The following is a 17,608-nucleotide window of genomic DNA, read 5'->3' on the forward strand; positions in this document are numbered from 1 at the left end:
ATGTAATGAAAAAAAACAAAGACTGTTGAAAATGAAAAAGCCATCAATTTTATTTCTGGGTAAGTTAGATAAGTTAGATATCATATCTAAATTCATTTTAAAAATACTTATGTTGGCATTGCACCTTTCTCTTTCAATGATAATTCAAATTTTAGTAAACCATGTTTTCAGTCCCGAAAAATCAGATTCATTTATTAGTTCACTAAAATATAAATGTGATATGTGATGACATATTTTCTTTCTGGAATCCTTATGGTTTGGTTAACATTGTTGTGAAGTTTCAAAAAGATTCAAGAATTTATAAGGGACATAGAATTATTTTTCCGAGACAGTGCAGGTCACACTTGCGAGGCTCTGGAAATGGAAGAAATGAGTAATCACTGAAAGTTTGAGGAACTATAAAAATGAAACCAGAGAAGTAACAGGAAAAAGATATGTGGTTTCTCACCACCATGGAAGGATTAAGTGTGCAAAGTTTCATCAAAATATGATAGCTTGGGTCCCATGGTCTGGTTGAACTGACATGGGATGATGCAATGATGAAATTGACGAAGTGACACTTGGCTATGTTCATGCCACGATTAGAACCTTTGATGAGACCATACGTTGTGTGTGCTACATTAGTTGGTAGGGTAAAGAAAGAAAATCCATTTTTAAATGTAAAATATGGCATTTTATTTACATTAGACAGTTTATCATACAAATCATTCAAATGTCAACTAAATTTAACATTATCAAACTATGGAATGGTCAACCTTGACCATATATAATTTCTTTACCTATTCCTTTACAAATCTTAAAATATACAACTGTGTACAGCAAATTATGTTCATGCAGTTATATTTACAAATGAATCATGAATTGTGGCACATATAAAATATCAAAGATACATAATGGTACAGACGTGAAACCCTTGTTTTAACAATTCCTGGAGGTTTCCTATTAAAGCATTACAAAATAGTACTAATTCCAGAAAAATAGCAATTTCTTCAGTAAAAAATAAGTGCACTATCGGTAAATGCATCTTGTTAATAGTATATTTTTACTGTCGGACAATAATTGATTTACAAAATATTTTCTCCATCCATTACAAGAGCAAAGTTAGTGTAAACGAAACCGTGCAACTTTGAGGAAAGTTTCTTTCCTGTGTGTTAGTTGAGTGTGGTTTTGTCCAAGAATATATTGGTTGTAGCTGTACAGCTTTTATCACATTCACTATATTCCTGCATCTTGGAATAGCCAATAGGGTTTCTCAAAAGCAGTGTGTATTTGTGTACATGGACTTCGTTCTTACAGTGGACAGAGAATAGTTAAATTTTTCTCAAATTCATAACACAATTTTTCTCATGTGAAGTTGAAATTTTCTATGATATTCACACAACAATCATAAGTATTGTTTAACATATTTTTGTACTCAATTTACATTTTTGATTATATAAAGAACATATACAAAACTAGGAATAAATATTGCACTTTTACATTTAGTTAGACCATCTGAGGGGTAAATTCAGATTGAAACAAATGTTGAAATAGATCTCTTCACTTTGTGTTGGGATGTGTGATATGTATGTGTTCGCATAATGATTTCATGTCATATATTAAATGACATTAAATTGGGGAAGGGGGTTCAATTGTAACTTACCACCTACCCACAAAATAATTTTAAGTAAGGCTCATACAATGTTAGCATACAATTGCAGATAATTGAATTGAATTCTAATTAAAAGCTATCAGTTGTACATTAGAGGGAGGCAAATGGATTATTTTGGTTTCATACAGCTTAGTAAAAGATTTTATTTTTCCAACTGAAAATAGTAAATTTTGATTAGTGAATAATGGCACTTTTTGATTATCACCATGTTTCTCAATGAAATTACATAAAATATTTATACATTTTACTATTTATATAAAAACTGATGATTAATATTTATTCCCAATATGTTGATAGATAAGGTAATGATGCATATGCAAAAAAAAACAACATTAAATTAAATGTTGAAGTAAACACTCGTAGCTCATCCCTGTAATGTGAAAGATCAATTTACTATGTAGTTTTAACATTCTCTCAAAATCAACAGAATATCATTCTTACACTTGAGAGAAATATTTCCAACAATCACTGTGTTCTTGATGGATAACCAACCATAACTTTATACAGTGAAGAGCTAAGTTTTTGCCTAAAGCAGATTATTGTTTAGATAGATGTTCATTAATTCAAATTAATTTCTCAGTGAAAAGAAACTATTTATTCTGTAGAAAAATAATAAATGATTGGCATTTGATTTTTACATATATTCTATCAACACACATATTGCACTCGCCATGTAAAAGAACTCTGACTCACATTCACGCTATATATGTACAAATTAGATTACATGCTAGGTGATAATTATATATTATATATAATTATATTATAGTACATAAAGCAATAAAATGTTCAATTCATCTTAAAATCACATTGCAATCATAATTCATATCATCTGGATCCTTTTTGTCCTTTGGGCCCCTTTTGAAGGGATTCCATGTTAATTTCTTCTGGATGTTCTCTTTGCTTCGGCTACTTATCACACTTCCAGATGGGCTCTGGAACCTGCTGGAACCACCACCGGACGACACTCCAGAACTCGAACTAGTGGTTGATGTTGGCGATATTGAGCCTTTACTTGCACTCTTCGGCTGGAAAATAAAAACACAAAGTATTAGTTGTCGGAAGGAAAATCTCATGTTCGAGAAATTACATTAGGTGTTCATGATGGATGCAGTAAACGCAGTTTAAGTATTACCTACGTCAGGTACTGCATCTGGAGCAGAGATGGTAGCCCTTCACTTCTTTGTTAGTTCCCAGATCGCAGTGCTTGGGTGGAGGGGTCTATTGGGGACACTACATGGTCTGGGATTTTTCGAAGCAGGGGAGTGCCAAGTCTGGTGTGCCTGTCCATTGTCCAGGTTAAGTGCTGGTTTCTGTTGGATGATGGTAGTGTTTTCTACGTATGGTAGAGTCTGTGGTGTGGAGGTGTTGTGAAAGGCCTGATCCTGGTGACTTTTTTGACATCTTTTATGTGAACAGTGCCGATGGTTCTACAGATGTAGACACCAGGGGATACAATTTTGGGTATGGCTCTCCCAATTTGGGATACAGGCTTGTGTCTCAGTCTGATGTTGAAGGGTTATGAGGGCCTTGAATAATGTGCCTGATGTTGTGCCACATGGATAACTGGCACTCTCTGTAACTGTTTTAGTCCGTGAGGGCTCTTCTGTAGAAGTTCATCCATACTCCAACTTTCTGTTTTGGAGGGTGGTTGGATTTTGTGTGGATGTACTGGGTGCTTGAGTCTGGTTTCCTGTGTACAGAGGTGATGAATTTGTCTTGGTGGTGTCTGATGCTGAGATGGCAATTTTCTTCCTCTTTAATGGTGAATTTTATGTTATGTTATGTTTAAAAGGGCCACTCTGCCAAAGTCGAACTCAAGCAACCGAGAGAAGACCAGGACATAATTATTCTACCAGCAGACAAAGGAAACACCACTGTTATACTGGAGTCCACAGACTTATGACGGCAAATACAGACCTTTACTCTGAGACCCGACAGTGGCAATAGAGTGGAAAACCAGGGTTCTACTGAAGAATCCACACTGCGGAAAGAAACCCAGGACCGGTTAACCCAATGGAACAGTATCTCTATGGCCTTCCCAAAATATACAAATCTCATGTTCCATTACAACCTATCATCAGCGCAATTGGATGCCATACCTACAGACTCGCCAAATTTCTAACGGCACGACTCCACCCTCTGATGGGAAAGTGTCAACATCATGTCAAAAACTCATCAGACTATGTCAAGATCCTTCAGAACTTCTCTTGGACACCTGGTCAGCTACAAGGACAGGTTCTACGAACAGACAGACGGAGTGGCAATGGGATCCCCGCTCTCACCAGCAATAGCCAATTTCTTCATGGAGAACTTCGAACATGAGGCACTGGCACTCCGTTCAGCTCCGCAGAAACCTTCTGCATTTTTCAGATACGTAGACAACACCTTTATGATCTGTCCAAACGGTAGAGCAGCGCTACAGACGTTCCTGGATCACAGCAACAACCAGCACCAGAACATCAAATTCACCATGGAGACAGAGATCAATGGCAGCCTTCCATTCCTGGACATCCTCATCACTCACATGCAAACCAGACGGGACCTTAGGACACAGCATATAAAGGAAACCTACACCTCAATGCCAAGAGTTTTCGTCATCCAGCACAGCAATCAACCTTAGTCTCAACATTGTTTCACAGAGCAATCGCCAAGAAGAAATAACAACCTGCGCACAGCTTTCAGACAGAATGGATACATTATCAACAAGACACTACATAGAGTAACGCCCAAGAAGATAACCATCATCCCATACACTGGTAACCTCTCTGCAGTCATCAGCGGCATTCTTTCAAAACCCTAAAGACACAAGACACCTGGGGTTTACCATATTATCTGCCCCTGTGGTAAAGCCTACATCGAACAAACAGGAAGGACAATAGAACAGCATTGCAAAGAACATGCCAGCTACATTAAGAATTTTCATCATTGACTTCACAACCAAGATCATCAAATTACTGGGGCCGTTCACGGGGAAAAGGAAATCCTCAATAGGGACACGGGACCCAGCCTGGTTATTGATAGTCTACTGGGAGCACAGACATCGGGATAGTGCAGAAGCCTATCTGGAAATCACCTGGCTGATTGCCCGAGGAAACCACTTCAGTATTCGCTGCCAGGAAAGCTTCAAGAATTATCTCATATTAGGTTTTTTTTTTTTTTTTTTTTTTTTTTTTTTTTTTTTTTTTTTTTTTTTTTTTTTTGTTAGGATGGCCTACATATTAAATATTGCCTAAGGTAAATCTATACTGACATCAAATAAAGCCAACCTGCATGGTACCAGGTTCAAATCCCATTATGGGTGTTTTGTGAGTGTGCCTTCATGAATTTCACTTATCTTTGCTATTAGCCAAAAGTGGCATAAAAGTGAAGTAAAATAAATCAAAGGGTTCTGGGTTCGAATCCCACATAAAACTGTAGGTCCAGTCCCAATCAGCCTTTATGTCCATAAAGTGGACTTAAAACAACAAATAAATCAAATGAAACCATATCAAATCGAGCAGGTGTTGACACCTTGAATTGTAAGTTTTTGATGAATTCTTATGGATTCTGTTTTATGATCACACATTAAAAGGTTATGGATGAAAATAAAATTTGTCCACTTTAAACCATATCTGAAAATCTATGTAAACTTTGTGGTGCAAGGGCAAGTGACTATTCTTACTATAGTCTCTACTACATAGTCTTTCGAAGTAGCTTCGAAAATTAATGGGATTATTACAAAGCAGAAGTGTCCATGACTGTACAACTCCATCTTGATTGACCTGCCCTCACCTCTGTGAAAATCTGCTTTAGGTACAACTATTTTCAGTTTGAAGACAAATTCTTCATACAAACAGAATGATTAGCCACGGGCAACCCCCTGTCCTCTTCCATAGCCAACATTGTGATGCACCTAGCTGAAAAGGATATCCTTCACTCACCAGAACTCCAGTACATAAGATATGCAGAGATGACACCATTGTCTTTTACAAAATGGATGCAGAAATAGATCTACTTAGGGTGAATTTTGCTAAGGTTTTTTCATAAGCTGAAATTCACAATACAACTGGAAAACCAAGGCAGTATCAACTTTTTAGACCTTAAAAAAAGGGGGGCAACAAATTCACCACCAGAGTTTATAGAAAACCAGGGGCAGGGAACCAATATATCCACTTCCTCTCCAACAAATCGCATTACATTAGCAGATCCATCAACGAACGTATAGAACAGCACTTAACAGATGCCAAAAAATCCCAACCCACTACCGGACTAGCAAAGCACCTCAAGTTTAACAAACAAAGGATCCAAAAAAAAAGTTTCAGTTAGGCATGCAGCGCACACACTGATCGACACAAAAATCAGAGACACTCGCACAATTATGCACTTTCCACATGATCTGAATATCGACAGTGGTCAGGCATATTATGTTTGGCTCCCGCTTTTGCAACAACTCAAACCTATCACACGCAGCAGACGAACTGGCTACACCAGCGCTCCTAGCAGTAAGCAAGGAAACAACAGGAACCAGAAGTCAACCCAACAGTGAAGCATAGAGTTCCCAAGTGCATGGTGGCAGAGGCCACCGAAATTAATAGAACATTTACAAGTGTTTCACGGAAATTATTTTAGTAACTCTGTTACATCTTCTTATTATCAAACACGTTTTTTTATTCCCCCTAACATGAAAAATACATATATTTAAGGCTCGGCTTGAATTTTGGCCGAAGCCAGCAAAACTGTTTCTGAAATTCAGTCTTCTTTCAAGGAGCCACGATGAAATTCAAAGTTCTGAAAAAATGAAATCTGCTTGAATTCCTTCTAGAGCATTCACGTGAATCTTTGTGTGGTTTGATTTAGCTGTTGTCTAGCTATTCGCAATAGTTTTACATAGCGACGAAACTGTCATAAATATCTAGATAAAAGCAAACATCAATGGCTCTAGAACAGTTGGTCCTCAACCTTTTTCAGTCTGGATCCTACCTTGAAGGATAAGCATGGGTGCCGGCAGAATTGCTTGTACGGTTTAATATAACCCATGGTTCGACAGCCCTTGAAGTGCCTTGGCCTATCTCCCTACTGCCAGTCTCCCTTCCACAATCCTACGTAGAGGTGTGGAGATCTTCAACTGGAAATGGGGTCAGCATGTCGAACCCTCAGCCGTTCTAGGGTTATGCTACTCACTTGTAGCTCCCGAATTTCCTCATGACTGTGGGTTGCCACTGGTCCTATACACAGTGCCTTAGAACACACGGCCATGGAGGACGACTTGTAGGGTTTGCACCCAATTTATAATCATATTTTTTCTAACTTCAAGTATGGCAACCGCAACACACACACAGGCAGTCGGAAATATCAAGAGACACCTTAAGTCTATGTGCATGTGACATACAGACAATTAAGAAGTCATTGCTGCTACTGAAACTAAAACTACAGGTATCCGATTCTCTTTAGTTAAACATCAGAGATATTCCATTAAAAAGCAATAGTAGAGCGCAAATAACATAAATGTAGAGTTTAGACTATGAACAATAGCGGTTGAATTTAAATTGTTATTACATTAAATTTTTAAGACATTGTTTTAAGTTTTTAAGATGCGGTAAATAAATTTTAGAGTCCAACTTCTCAATTCACCAAATGCCTCTTCAGGACCCAGCATTGGGTGACACCCCATAGGTTGAGAAACATGCTCTGGAGGGAACTCCAAGTAGATATAATTGTTCAGATCTGGGATATCAAAATAGTTTTCCGAACGTAGCAGAAATTTCTAAAACTGCATCACCCAAAAGTTCAGCCAAGCCTTAACGTGTTAAAATAATAATAGGAATCACAATTACATTATAAGTTGGTAATTTATATTTAGTCAAAAATATATTTTAAATACTTGCCACTAGATTACTTTGCTTATGTTTTGGGTTCATGGTTTAATATTCACATGAAAACTGCATTTCGATATCTGTTTATTTTATTCGATTAATTTTGGTGACCACCGTCACCATTCACATCGAAACGTTTCCCATTTCACAGACTTCCGGTCTGTGCTCTAACACTGATGCCCATTAGGGGTGCTGCTGTTGATGGGTTGTCTTTTGTCTGCCACTGCTTGCTCAAGAAGCAGAAGCCAAATTTGAGGGGATTGTTCATTTTCAATGTTAGTTCTGAGGAAAATGCATAACGTGAGTTTCCTTGATTCTTGTGCCAATTAAGGTATAAGGTGAACACTTTCATAATTTGGTGTTTGCTGTATGTGATATGTTTAGCTAGGCTGGTGGTGAGTTGGGTTTTCTTGGCATTGGATAAATGCTGCTGGATTGTTTTGTTTATATTGGCAGATCAGCTAGATCTGTAATGTTGGAAGTGCAGGGGTGGTAGAGGAATGCAATCCACTTCCCTTTATCCTTTGTGTCTAACCTGCGATGGTTAGGAGTTTTGACTCCACTTTTGTACTACCGTTTAAAGTGGGATGTGAACCTATGTAATAAAGTTTTTGATATTCAACTTTGAAAACTGCACTTCAAACATGTGCTCAAAAAAGTATCCGAAATACCTTTCTTGACCAACTATAACTTACCGACTTCTTGTATTTCAAGTTTCATTGGTTTCTAAGATGTGCACATTTAAAAAAATATATCATACAAATAATTGTGGTGTTGACCCATCATTGTGAGGACAATTGGGAAGCTACTTCGAAAGACTATGTAGTAGGCTCTCGTCTAGAAAGCCAGACAGCATTGGCAATCGAAGTGCACTTGATTAGGGTGACCATAATATTTTGACAGCTCCCTCAGACACTTACCCCACGAAACACACAAAAACAGTACAACTCCCGAGGCGAGCTTATTTAAACAGTAAAATTCGGCCTGCTCAAACTTTTTTGACAACAATGGAACATCTTGATTGCTATGATGCTTTCTTCCTTTTTTCTCGCATGAAATATCTCTCAAATTTAGACTTTGTTTTTAAGCTAACTCCTAGACTTTTATAAAATGGGACAAATAGTATTTAAATATCGACGGAACAACCAGGACACTCCTCTGAATGGGACTGTCCTGGTCAAAATGGAACATATGGTCACACTACATTTAATAGCCTTGCACCACAAATTTTAAGCAATTTTTCAAACTCTGACAAAAGTGTGGACACAATAATTATAAACGGAATATATAAACTCTAAAGACCTCATAGCGTATCTGACTGACATGGAGAAGGACAACTTCTCATTACTATGATATTTGTGAAATAAAAGTGACATGTAAATATGAAGATTTAACTTCACCATAAAAAATATTTAAAAAATGCATAAATGAACAGGAGGTTGGGTTCCCTTCCTTCATCACATGTCAGGCTTTCTGTTTCAGTGTCTAAAATTAACAAAATGGAAAAGAATATTTCAACTCACTTTTAAATAGTTCCTGTCCATCGGCGTGACAAGCTTCAGACTGAGGGAGTCCCCAGCAGCTTTGATGAGTTTCACAACCTCCTCGTGCGGAGACCACTTCACGTCCTTCTCTCCTATCCCGACGATGAAGTCACCTTCCTTCATGCCACCAAACTGTGGGAATTCATAAATTGCTACATTAAGAAGCTATTCAGCAATGGAACTTCCATTAGCTCAATTAAAATTATTTCTTAATCAAAATTTAACATTTCATGCAAACACATCGATGTTGATAGACATGCGCTGGTCCTAACATGCTGCAAAGCTAGAGTCCCCGGGTTCAAACCCTGTTCATAGCATCAGTTCGTCCTCATCATTGCAATACACCCAATACGTAAAATAACCAATCGATAAGTCATACATGTATCAACATCGATTGCAAAGACACTTTTTTCCTGAAAATTCCCCTCATTTTGGAACACACTATGATATTACAGTGTTAAAAAATTACATCTGTTTAGAATTCCTTGTAGTGAATCTTCATGTACTTTGCTTTAGCTGTTAAATAAGGCTTATAGTCCAGCCAAGGAAGACGAAACTACCTGGAAAGGAAGATTCCAAACGCGAGAGGGGAAGCAGGGAGAAGCACTCGCCAAACTACCCTGTGGTATTTCGCTTGCGTGGGTTCGCTTGTTGTGTTTATTTCTGTGTTGTGTTTGTGATGGCTCTTACAATTCGCAACAAACTGTTTCGAAGTGGAATGAGGAAAATTGGGATGTTTTGGCCCCTGTTGCACATTCTACAAAACACCCTCGTTATGCTAGAAAATGTCACAAGCCATTCAGTTACCACATTTATATTTATAATACTATGTACAACAATATTATTATTATTATTGAATACTATCCTGATTAATGTTGTGTACATTTGTGCTAATTATAATATTTACTAAAAAGATTAATTTAATTGAATGATCTAAAATAAAGCTACTGCTTTACAAACAAGTTTATCTACTAATGTGATGATATGAATACTTTCCTGATATGTTCCGTTTGCTGATATAGTATATGACTGGCTTACATAACCCTTACATAATTCGTAAACATCTCTGTATGTATTTTGGCGGCGATGTTACTACGTTGAAACTTCATTGCTGTTTCTACAGCAGACGATTTTCAAGGAACCCGCTTCCTGTCCAAAGCTCCGTCACCCCTATTTAGCCACTGAATGTGTCCGGTTGGCGCATGCGCACTTTCGTCCATGGTTTCGACTAAGGCAGCCAAACAATACAGCCCTATGAAACCATTACAGATAGCTAAGGCTATGCCCAGTGGGGAGTAGCAGGAAGCAGCAGATGGGATGGAAGGCAGCACTGAGAAAAACACATACTATAAAGTACAAGCTCAATAACCGAGGCCAAATTCTTACGCTGAAGAAGTTTTGGAATTTGGCCCTTTACGCCTGTTCCATGGCTACGAAGAAAGCAGCAGAATTATTTAACTTCAACACACTCGTGCAACCTACTTCATCACACTTGACTTTTTGCATGTTCCGTTTGCAGATTAAGGTGGTCTCATTGGTATATGGCATCTGACTGGCACGTGTGAGACCAGGGCTCACTCAGTCTCAAATCAATGGGTACCTGGGGGAGGGGGGGTAACTTGCTGGAGCATGATGCTGACCACATCTCCTCCAACTAAGTTCTAACTTAATGCATAAAACTTCTGTCTCAGCTGGGTAACATGCACTTGATTGCATGTATTTTTTTTATTCCATGAGTTGGCCACATTGCATGACATGACGACTCGAAAGCCCTAAGACGAACTCTAAACAGTTCTAATTGTTCGTATTTTCTATCAGTGTTGTTCTTCAAAACCTAATACACAAAGTCATCATCATCATCCTTTGCCTCTGATGGAAATTCAACTACACTAATTATAAAGAAAGGTCTCAGGTTTGATACCTGGTGGAGGCACATAGTGGTTTGTATCCCACTTTAAACTGTGGGTCTAGTCCTGTTTAGCCTATGTGCATAAAATCAAACCAATGGTAAAAATATAATCCCATTGGCAGATATAAAGCAGTAGAAAGAAAATTTCAGGCTAAACCATAGACCAACCTTCACTACTTAGATCTAAGTACTACAGTACATGAATCAAGTTCTCTATGGCTACTTTTAGACAAGGGACTAATGCCATCTACCTGCAATTGAGGGAACTATTTCAAACAGAATTAGCTATTGGAAATGAGCCTCAAATTCCCACCAACAGTTCAACAACATAAATTCCGTGTGTATACCACTGAGCCAGCTTGAGTATTCCAATTCTACTCAACTGTTAACATTTTAGTATTGACGCTAATGAGGTCTGTAATATACAGGGTGCGGCAGCATTTGAGTAGGAAATTATTATGATGCTGGCAACAGTGTCTTTATACTTGCCATTTGCAGTAGACTGTGCTTGAGTTGTTTGTTACTCTGTGCAGTGTGGTGGATTTGTTATGACAGACCTTTCCACTGAAAGTGATTTCGCTTTATGGTGACATCTCTTGGCCAACTCAGTCTCCGGATTTGTTCTCTTTTCTTAAGTAAGAAGTGTTCCAATCATATCCTGCCACAATCTTGGAACTGAAGGGTCGCATCAGAGATGTCGCTACCAGTATCCCGACAGAGATGTTGCAATGAGTAATGGACAGTGTCAGATGCTGCTTGGAAGAGTGTGTGGCGTGCCGTGGTACTCATCTGCCACGGGTCATACTCAAACAATAACTCCTAATTGTCATTCCTTTCTGTGCAATTAAGTACTAAGGTCATTCAACAAAAATACTTTTCCACACCAAATTACGCCATGAACACTGTCATACTTGCACTTAGCAATTTTCTACCCATATCAAATTCTTTAACCTATCACAGCATGTAAATGACCAATGCTGTTTGTCCTCTCCCTGGATGCTTGCAAACACAGGAGATGTTTACAATAGTCAATTATAAACTGTTGTAAACATAACAGGTAGAAGAAAGAATGAAAATGCACAAACACTTACGTCTGCAAGGCTTCCAGAGTCGATGCCTGCAACAATGACTGGGGAATCCCCACGTACGCTGAAGCCGAAACCCTCTCCTCCGATCTTCTGCAGCTGCACCGAACGAGGGGCCGTCCAGTGGTGCTTCGCAGAGAAAATGGCCACCGGTCCAAGGGTGCGGAAGAGGTCTTGTACGCGGAACTGAGCAAAGTCAGGTGAGGTCAGACTTAGTTGGAATTTTGTGGAAGCTGGAAATTACAGAAAAAGCATGGTCAATGTTAATGTCATCACTTTTTAAAATTTTATCACAATACATATCTTTTTCCACTAGATCAAGTGATATGATATCCATTACACTTTTTTTCTGGATATATCCGACTTTAACAAGCAATAACAAAATATATTTACTTTTATTATACAAAATATATACAATACATGTGAATGTCTAAAATAGTATTAAATATTTATTCGCTAAAAAAAATATTAAGGAACAGTTCGAAGCAAACTAAAAATCAAATCTCTAAGTAGCTGAAGTTCAGGTTAGCCATGTACAGTGGGATGCACAAGTACTGCTCAGCAAATTATCTATGATTATTTCATTGAAATTTCTTTTCAATCCTATTTGGTTAAGGACTAGATTTTTATGTATACTGGTGCATTTTGTTTCAATTCCTGAAAATCTCATTGCATAACACAGAAAAAAAACATGGCGATAGACAATTTGCTATGTAATACTTATGTACTCCACTGTACATACTTTTCAGTTGCTCAAGGTTTTGCCACATCATGCGACTCCTTCAGAAGTTACAAGAACAGTCCAAGTTTAAAACATGGGAAGATAAATTGGTTAAAAAAGAAGGTAAAAGACAATAAAGAGTACCCTTTCACCAGGGTTGTTCAAGGTTCATGAACCCATAAATTCTAATGGGCTCTATTAGGACCGGAACCTTTTTTCTAGCACAATTTAAATTCAGTCCATGTTGCGTACTGATCATTTCAATACTGAACTTGGACCATATTTAGAAGATTCCGGGACTAAATTGAAATATATTAAAGATAGAAAGGTTCTTTATGATCCAGATCCTATTTACAATCACTGATTTTCTCTCCCAGACTGGAATTCAATTATTTAAAATTCCTGCACCTTTAACAACCCTGCCTGTCACTGCTGGTGACTTCACTATTATTGTTATTCAATATGGCTGCCACTTGTTTTTCTGGATTCCACACTGAAACACTGCATTTTTTCTCGGTATTTCTTTCAAATAATAATTACCAGCAATTATCTAATGGTACTGCATGTCCGTTAAGTTTTCTGGCTCCTAAAGAAGCTACACGATGTGGTGAAAGGCAAAAGCTTCAAAAACTGAAAAGTAAGTACGTGCATAAACTGGACTTCAGCTCCTTAATGAAATGATGGCAGGTGGTGTAAGTTTTTCTTTATCCATGGTGCAAACTAAAAATACTGCCACGTAATAAGATCTCATCTTTCTAATTGATGAATTGACGTCTCGTCAACAAGCTTCAACGTCCAGTCTAAATTGAATTTTTACGTTTTCTGTAATACTGCAATGGGTTCGAGATTTACTACAAAAGTGGGTTTATTCAAAGTTTCAGTTCAATGGAGTGATGTGATTGCACCAGAACAGTCGAAAACATTTTGTAATGCAACCTACCCAATATCCTTGGAGGGTCGAGGATTTCTCTGAAATCATCTTCCTCCTCTGCGGCAGCGTAGGCATCCAGCGCTCGGTCGTGAGCCTTCTGGAGAACGCACTGCAAAGCCTCCTTCCCCTTCAGCTCTCTGCACATCCGGTGCAGTCGCTGGCTCTCCTCGTGCAGAAGGACCGACTCCCTCAAGTGGGCTCTCCCTGCAAGAAAACTTCAATGTCAACACACCAATGCTGCAAATCTTGCAATCATCTTAATACATGAAAGTAACCGCTTACTCATACAGCACACAAATATCCAGTAGACGTCAATGGGACATCCCATGGATATCCATGTCAAAATTCTGGACGTTCACAGGATGTCATGGATCATTTTTGGAGGTGTTTTGCATATGTGGATGTTTTCTAGGCGTCGCATGGAACTGTAATGGTTCCACCATAATGCACCAGAGGCACGGAAAGGAAAAGAAGTTTAGGGTTTGTGAAATTTTGGAGATCATTATACAGGGTAATTCAAAATTAATGGTGCAACTTCACACAGTTATTATGATGTTGCTATTTATGATAGAAAAGCAGACAAGGCATCAATATAAAGACAAACTCTGGAAGTTTTACTCACATCACTCCCATTATAAAGATTCAATATGGGAACCACTTGTAATGTGGAAAACGTCCAAACTATAATCAAGTATGTGCAAGTCGTCATCAACAGTTTCGAAGGCATTAACAATTTGCAGTTATAACTTTAGCAAATCTTTCGGAAATGCTTTGTACCATTGTGATAACTGTGTAAAGTTTCACCATTCATTTTGAATTAACCTGTATTACACCAATATCAGAAAATATAAAATATAATTTTTAATACTAACCAACCAGTTACAAAATAATCGCTGTTGAACTTCAGATGCTTCTACGAAAAGAAGATATGATCCCGATTGCCTAGCTTCTTCCTTGACCTTGCTCGATGCTCAATCCAAAAGGAACAGTAGCACGGAGACAAAGAGCGATCAGTAAGACACTCAAACAAAGCCACTTTCTCTGCACTACTGATACGTGCATGCATAGTGAATAATTGTGTACAATCTATGTCACTATGCTAAATAAAAGATGCTAATTTTCAGATCCATAGATATTGTGGATATCCATAGGACGTCTCTTGGCTGTCCAAAATTGGATATTCAAACTGTATCAACTGTGAATGTCCCATACACAGCCAGATCTTGTCCAAGACTGGATATCCAATTTCGGACATTATTTGGATATCAGAAAATTGTCATTTTAAGTAGTATTAGCGATTTGTGTAAATTTTGTTAATTTTATGTCTTGTGTTAAAAAAAAACACATTTACATACTCATACAATTGTTTAATCAACAGATGGAGTAGTTATTAATAAAACATTAATTTGATTTTTTTAAGGAGGAAAATACGCATTTTTAAATTCACATTATTCCTCGAGATGGATATGTTGTGTATGAACACTGATAAAATTCCCTCTGAAATAGACTTCGAATTTGCATAGCACCAATGGGAAAATTAGCATATTTTATCTCTCGGAATTCCTGGAATGTAGCCACCTTGTCCTTCTCACGTATCCTACATGCCTTAAAAGTAATAATATCGCCAATGCACAAGTAAAAAAATTCCTTGGAACATACCAAGTAACTTCCTCTCGCTGTCGTCCTTAGGGACCCTGATCTCCAACTGCGTAGTCTTGTTCTCGTCCTCCCTGTGGATGTACTGAAGCACCTCCTTTGTCCTTGAACTAAGTTCCGAGCCGTAGTTCAGAATGCCCGATGCTACGTAGTAATGAGATAAAGCTGTGTAGTGCTCCTTCTTCACAAGCACCAACGACACCCACGAGTATGGAACATAATCTTTTACGGGCTGCGACGAGATGAGTCCGTGGACTTTACAATATACATCTGCAACCTGCAATGATGTAGTTACGTGTAATATTCCATACATAAATAATTATATACGTCAGAAAATTCAGTAGGTCTAGGATAGAGTTAAGACATTAGCCCTTTGCAGACTGTCCTGAAAATACTGTACTTTTGTATAGAAACTGTTTTGTTTTTTTTCGCTGCTTTTTGGAGAATCATGGAAAATATTTTACTGGGTTTGTTACTATTCGTCAAATCTTTCTGAAATCTACACTTCCTCTTTCCACAGATATATATGTTAGACATTACAAACATTTTCTCACATTTATGAATGTTTTTCTGTAACAATTTTTTTGAAATAAAAAAAATTAAACATTGTAATAAAAGTTATTGAAAATATGTTTTCAAAATATAATATAGAAATAATTAATGGGAAATAACCTAAAAAACTTCTGTTTGGATTCAAAATTATGATTAACTGCAATATCTGAGCGTAATCCTTGTAAAGAATTTCCACAATGCTCATATAATTTGTTCCATTCTGTTCTCAAATGAGGAATGTTATTTTGACACAAGTACAAATAAAATTTAGCAACGAAAAAACATGACGATCTAGCTGTTGGAATTTGAGAGGTGGTTACAACACACTTGCACAAGAGACATTGTGCGATTATAGCCCCCCTCCCCCCCTTCCTGTTCATTCCCAAATGAGCTACATTGATATATTTGCGACAAATAACAAAATAAGAGAACTGTACCCCCCATTATGTATAAAAAGTATGGGTCAGTAAAATTATGGAGCCAAGCTTTCATTTACAAACAGTCTGCCAATGGCAACATACATACAAGAAAAATGTGGGAGCAGGGCTCCACACATTCTCGATCTCTGCCATTTTTCTAGGCGATATAATCAGCATGATGCTCCAGACACCTCCCTCCTAGGTATCCATTTATTTGAGGCTAGGTGAAACCCAGAGCCACTTTATGCAGGGACAAGGCCGGAAAAAATCCAACCGAAGGCAAAATGCACACTCGAGCAACAGACGACATGTGTCGTTTGAGATTTCCACCAATCGAACGCAGGCTTATGCAGCCTGTCATGCCATTACGGTGTGGAACTTTGCTGCTCGTTCCCAAGCGACACGTGGCACTCTGATGTCCTTCTGACTAGACACCCACAGCTTGGGCAAAATATCTAGCTGCTAATAAAAAGGCTTCAGCCTCCTAACAAATATCACCGGCATGTCATTGGTTGGCCCATTCCCAAAAAAGTACTAAATAATGCAAAATTAACGACATACAGTATAAAATTAATGTAACTTTTCTTTATAAAGAAACAGTATGACTTAGAGCAACAATTATACAAATTACTTAACATGTCTAAATATTGTATACATCATGTAATGATTTACGATACATGCCAGTTATATCCTATGTAGTTAATTACGACTGACATTAGAAATGTAACCTCTCTCAACTTCTGACGCCCACACACAAAAGAACATTTAAACAATTGACCCACCTGGGCAGATTCCTGTCCGAGGTCCAGGCAGATGTCCATGTCCCTCCTGTCTTTGCTCTGAAGCTCTAATTTCTCAAACAAGCACTCGCGAGCTTGAGCCTGCAATATGAAAAACCATTACAGCCACCACGTCATTTACAATCTTAATATTATTTTCTTTACAATGTACACACTTTGATGTTTGGCCCAAGGTAAAAGTAAGGATTTCAATATTTTAAAATACCTAAAGCACATAAGCACATTAGCGGCTTGCCACAGGTTTCTTAGTATTACAACAAGTCACAATTGCAAACAACAGTACAAAAAATGGTGTATATATATATGAGAAGGGGTGTACCCTGCATTGTAAAAGAAAAAGCATTGTTCAGAAACCCCAATAATAAGGGGAAGCCAAGGTTCATCCAGAACTGTAGGGCTGGGTAAGTTAGTAAGTAAGTATATATATATATATCTATGAGAAGACTAAGTCATACTTTAGAAGAAACATTAATTTATGTATACAGTAA

At 37.8% G+C, this 17,608-nt stretch overlaps 1 protein-coding gene across 5 annotated transcripts in view; it reads right to left on the minus strand.

Annotated features, from left to right (window-relative positions):
• Window positions 1–650: 650 nt before the first annotated feature.
• Rhp (GTP-Rho-binding protein rhophilin) overlaps window positions 651–17,608 on the minus strand; it is a 352,979-nt gene continuing 336,021 nt past the window's right edge. For all 5 annotated transcript variants that reach the window (XM_083112919.1, XM_083112922.1, XM_083112920.1 and 2 more), the window contains exons 8-13: window positions 17,103–17,201; window positions 15,353–15,626; window positions 13,703–13,897; window positions 12,048–12,274; window positions 9,027–9,179; window positions 651–2,676 (exon numbers count right to left, since the gene is read on the minus strand). In XM_083112919.1, the coding sequence (XP_082969045.1) occupies window positions 2,443–2,676; window positions 9,027–9,179; window positions 12,048–12,274; window positions 13,703–13,897; window positions 15,353–15,626; window positions 17,103–17,201 (1,182 nt within the window). In that variant the 3' untranslated portion in view covers window positions 651–2,442. The remainder of the gene's footprint in view (window positions 2,677–9,026; window positions 9,180–12,047; window positions 12,275–13,702; window positions 13,898–15,352; window positions 15,627–17,102; window positions 17,202–17,608) is intronic.

The sequence above is a fragment of the Lepisma saccharinum genome, chromosome 27 (genome assembly GCF_977018435.1).
Source record: "Lepisma saccharinum chromosome 27, izLepSacc3.1, whole genome shotgun sequence".
NCBI lineage: Eukaryota > Metazoa > Arthropoda > Insecta > Zygentoma > Lepismatidae > Lepisma > Lepisma saccharinum.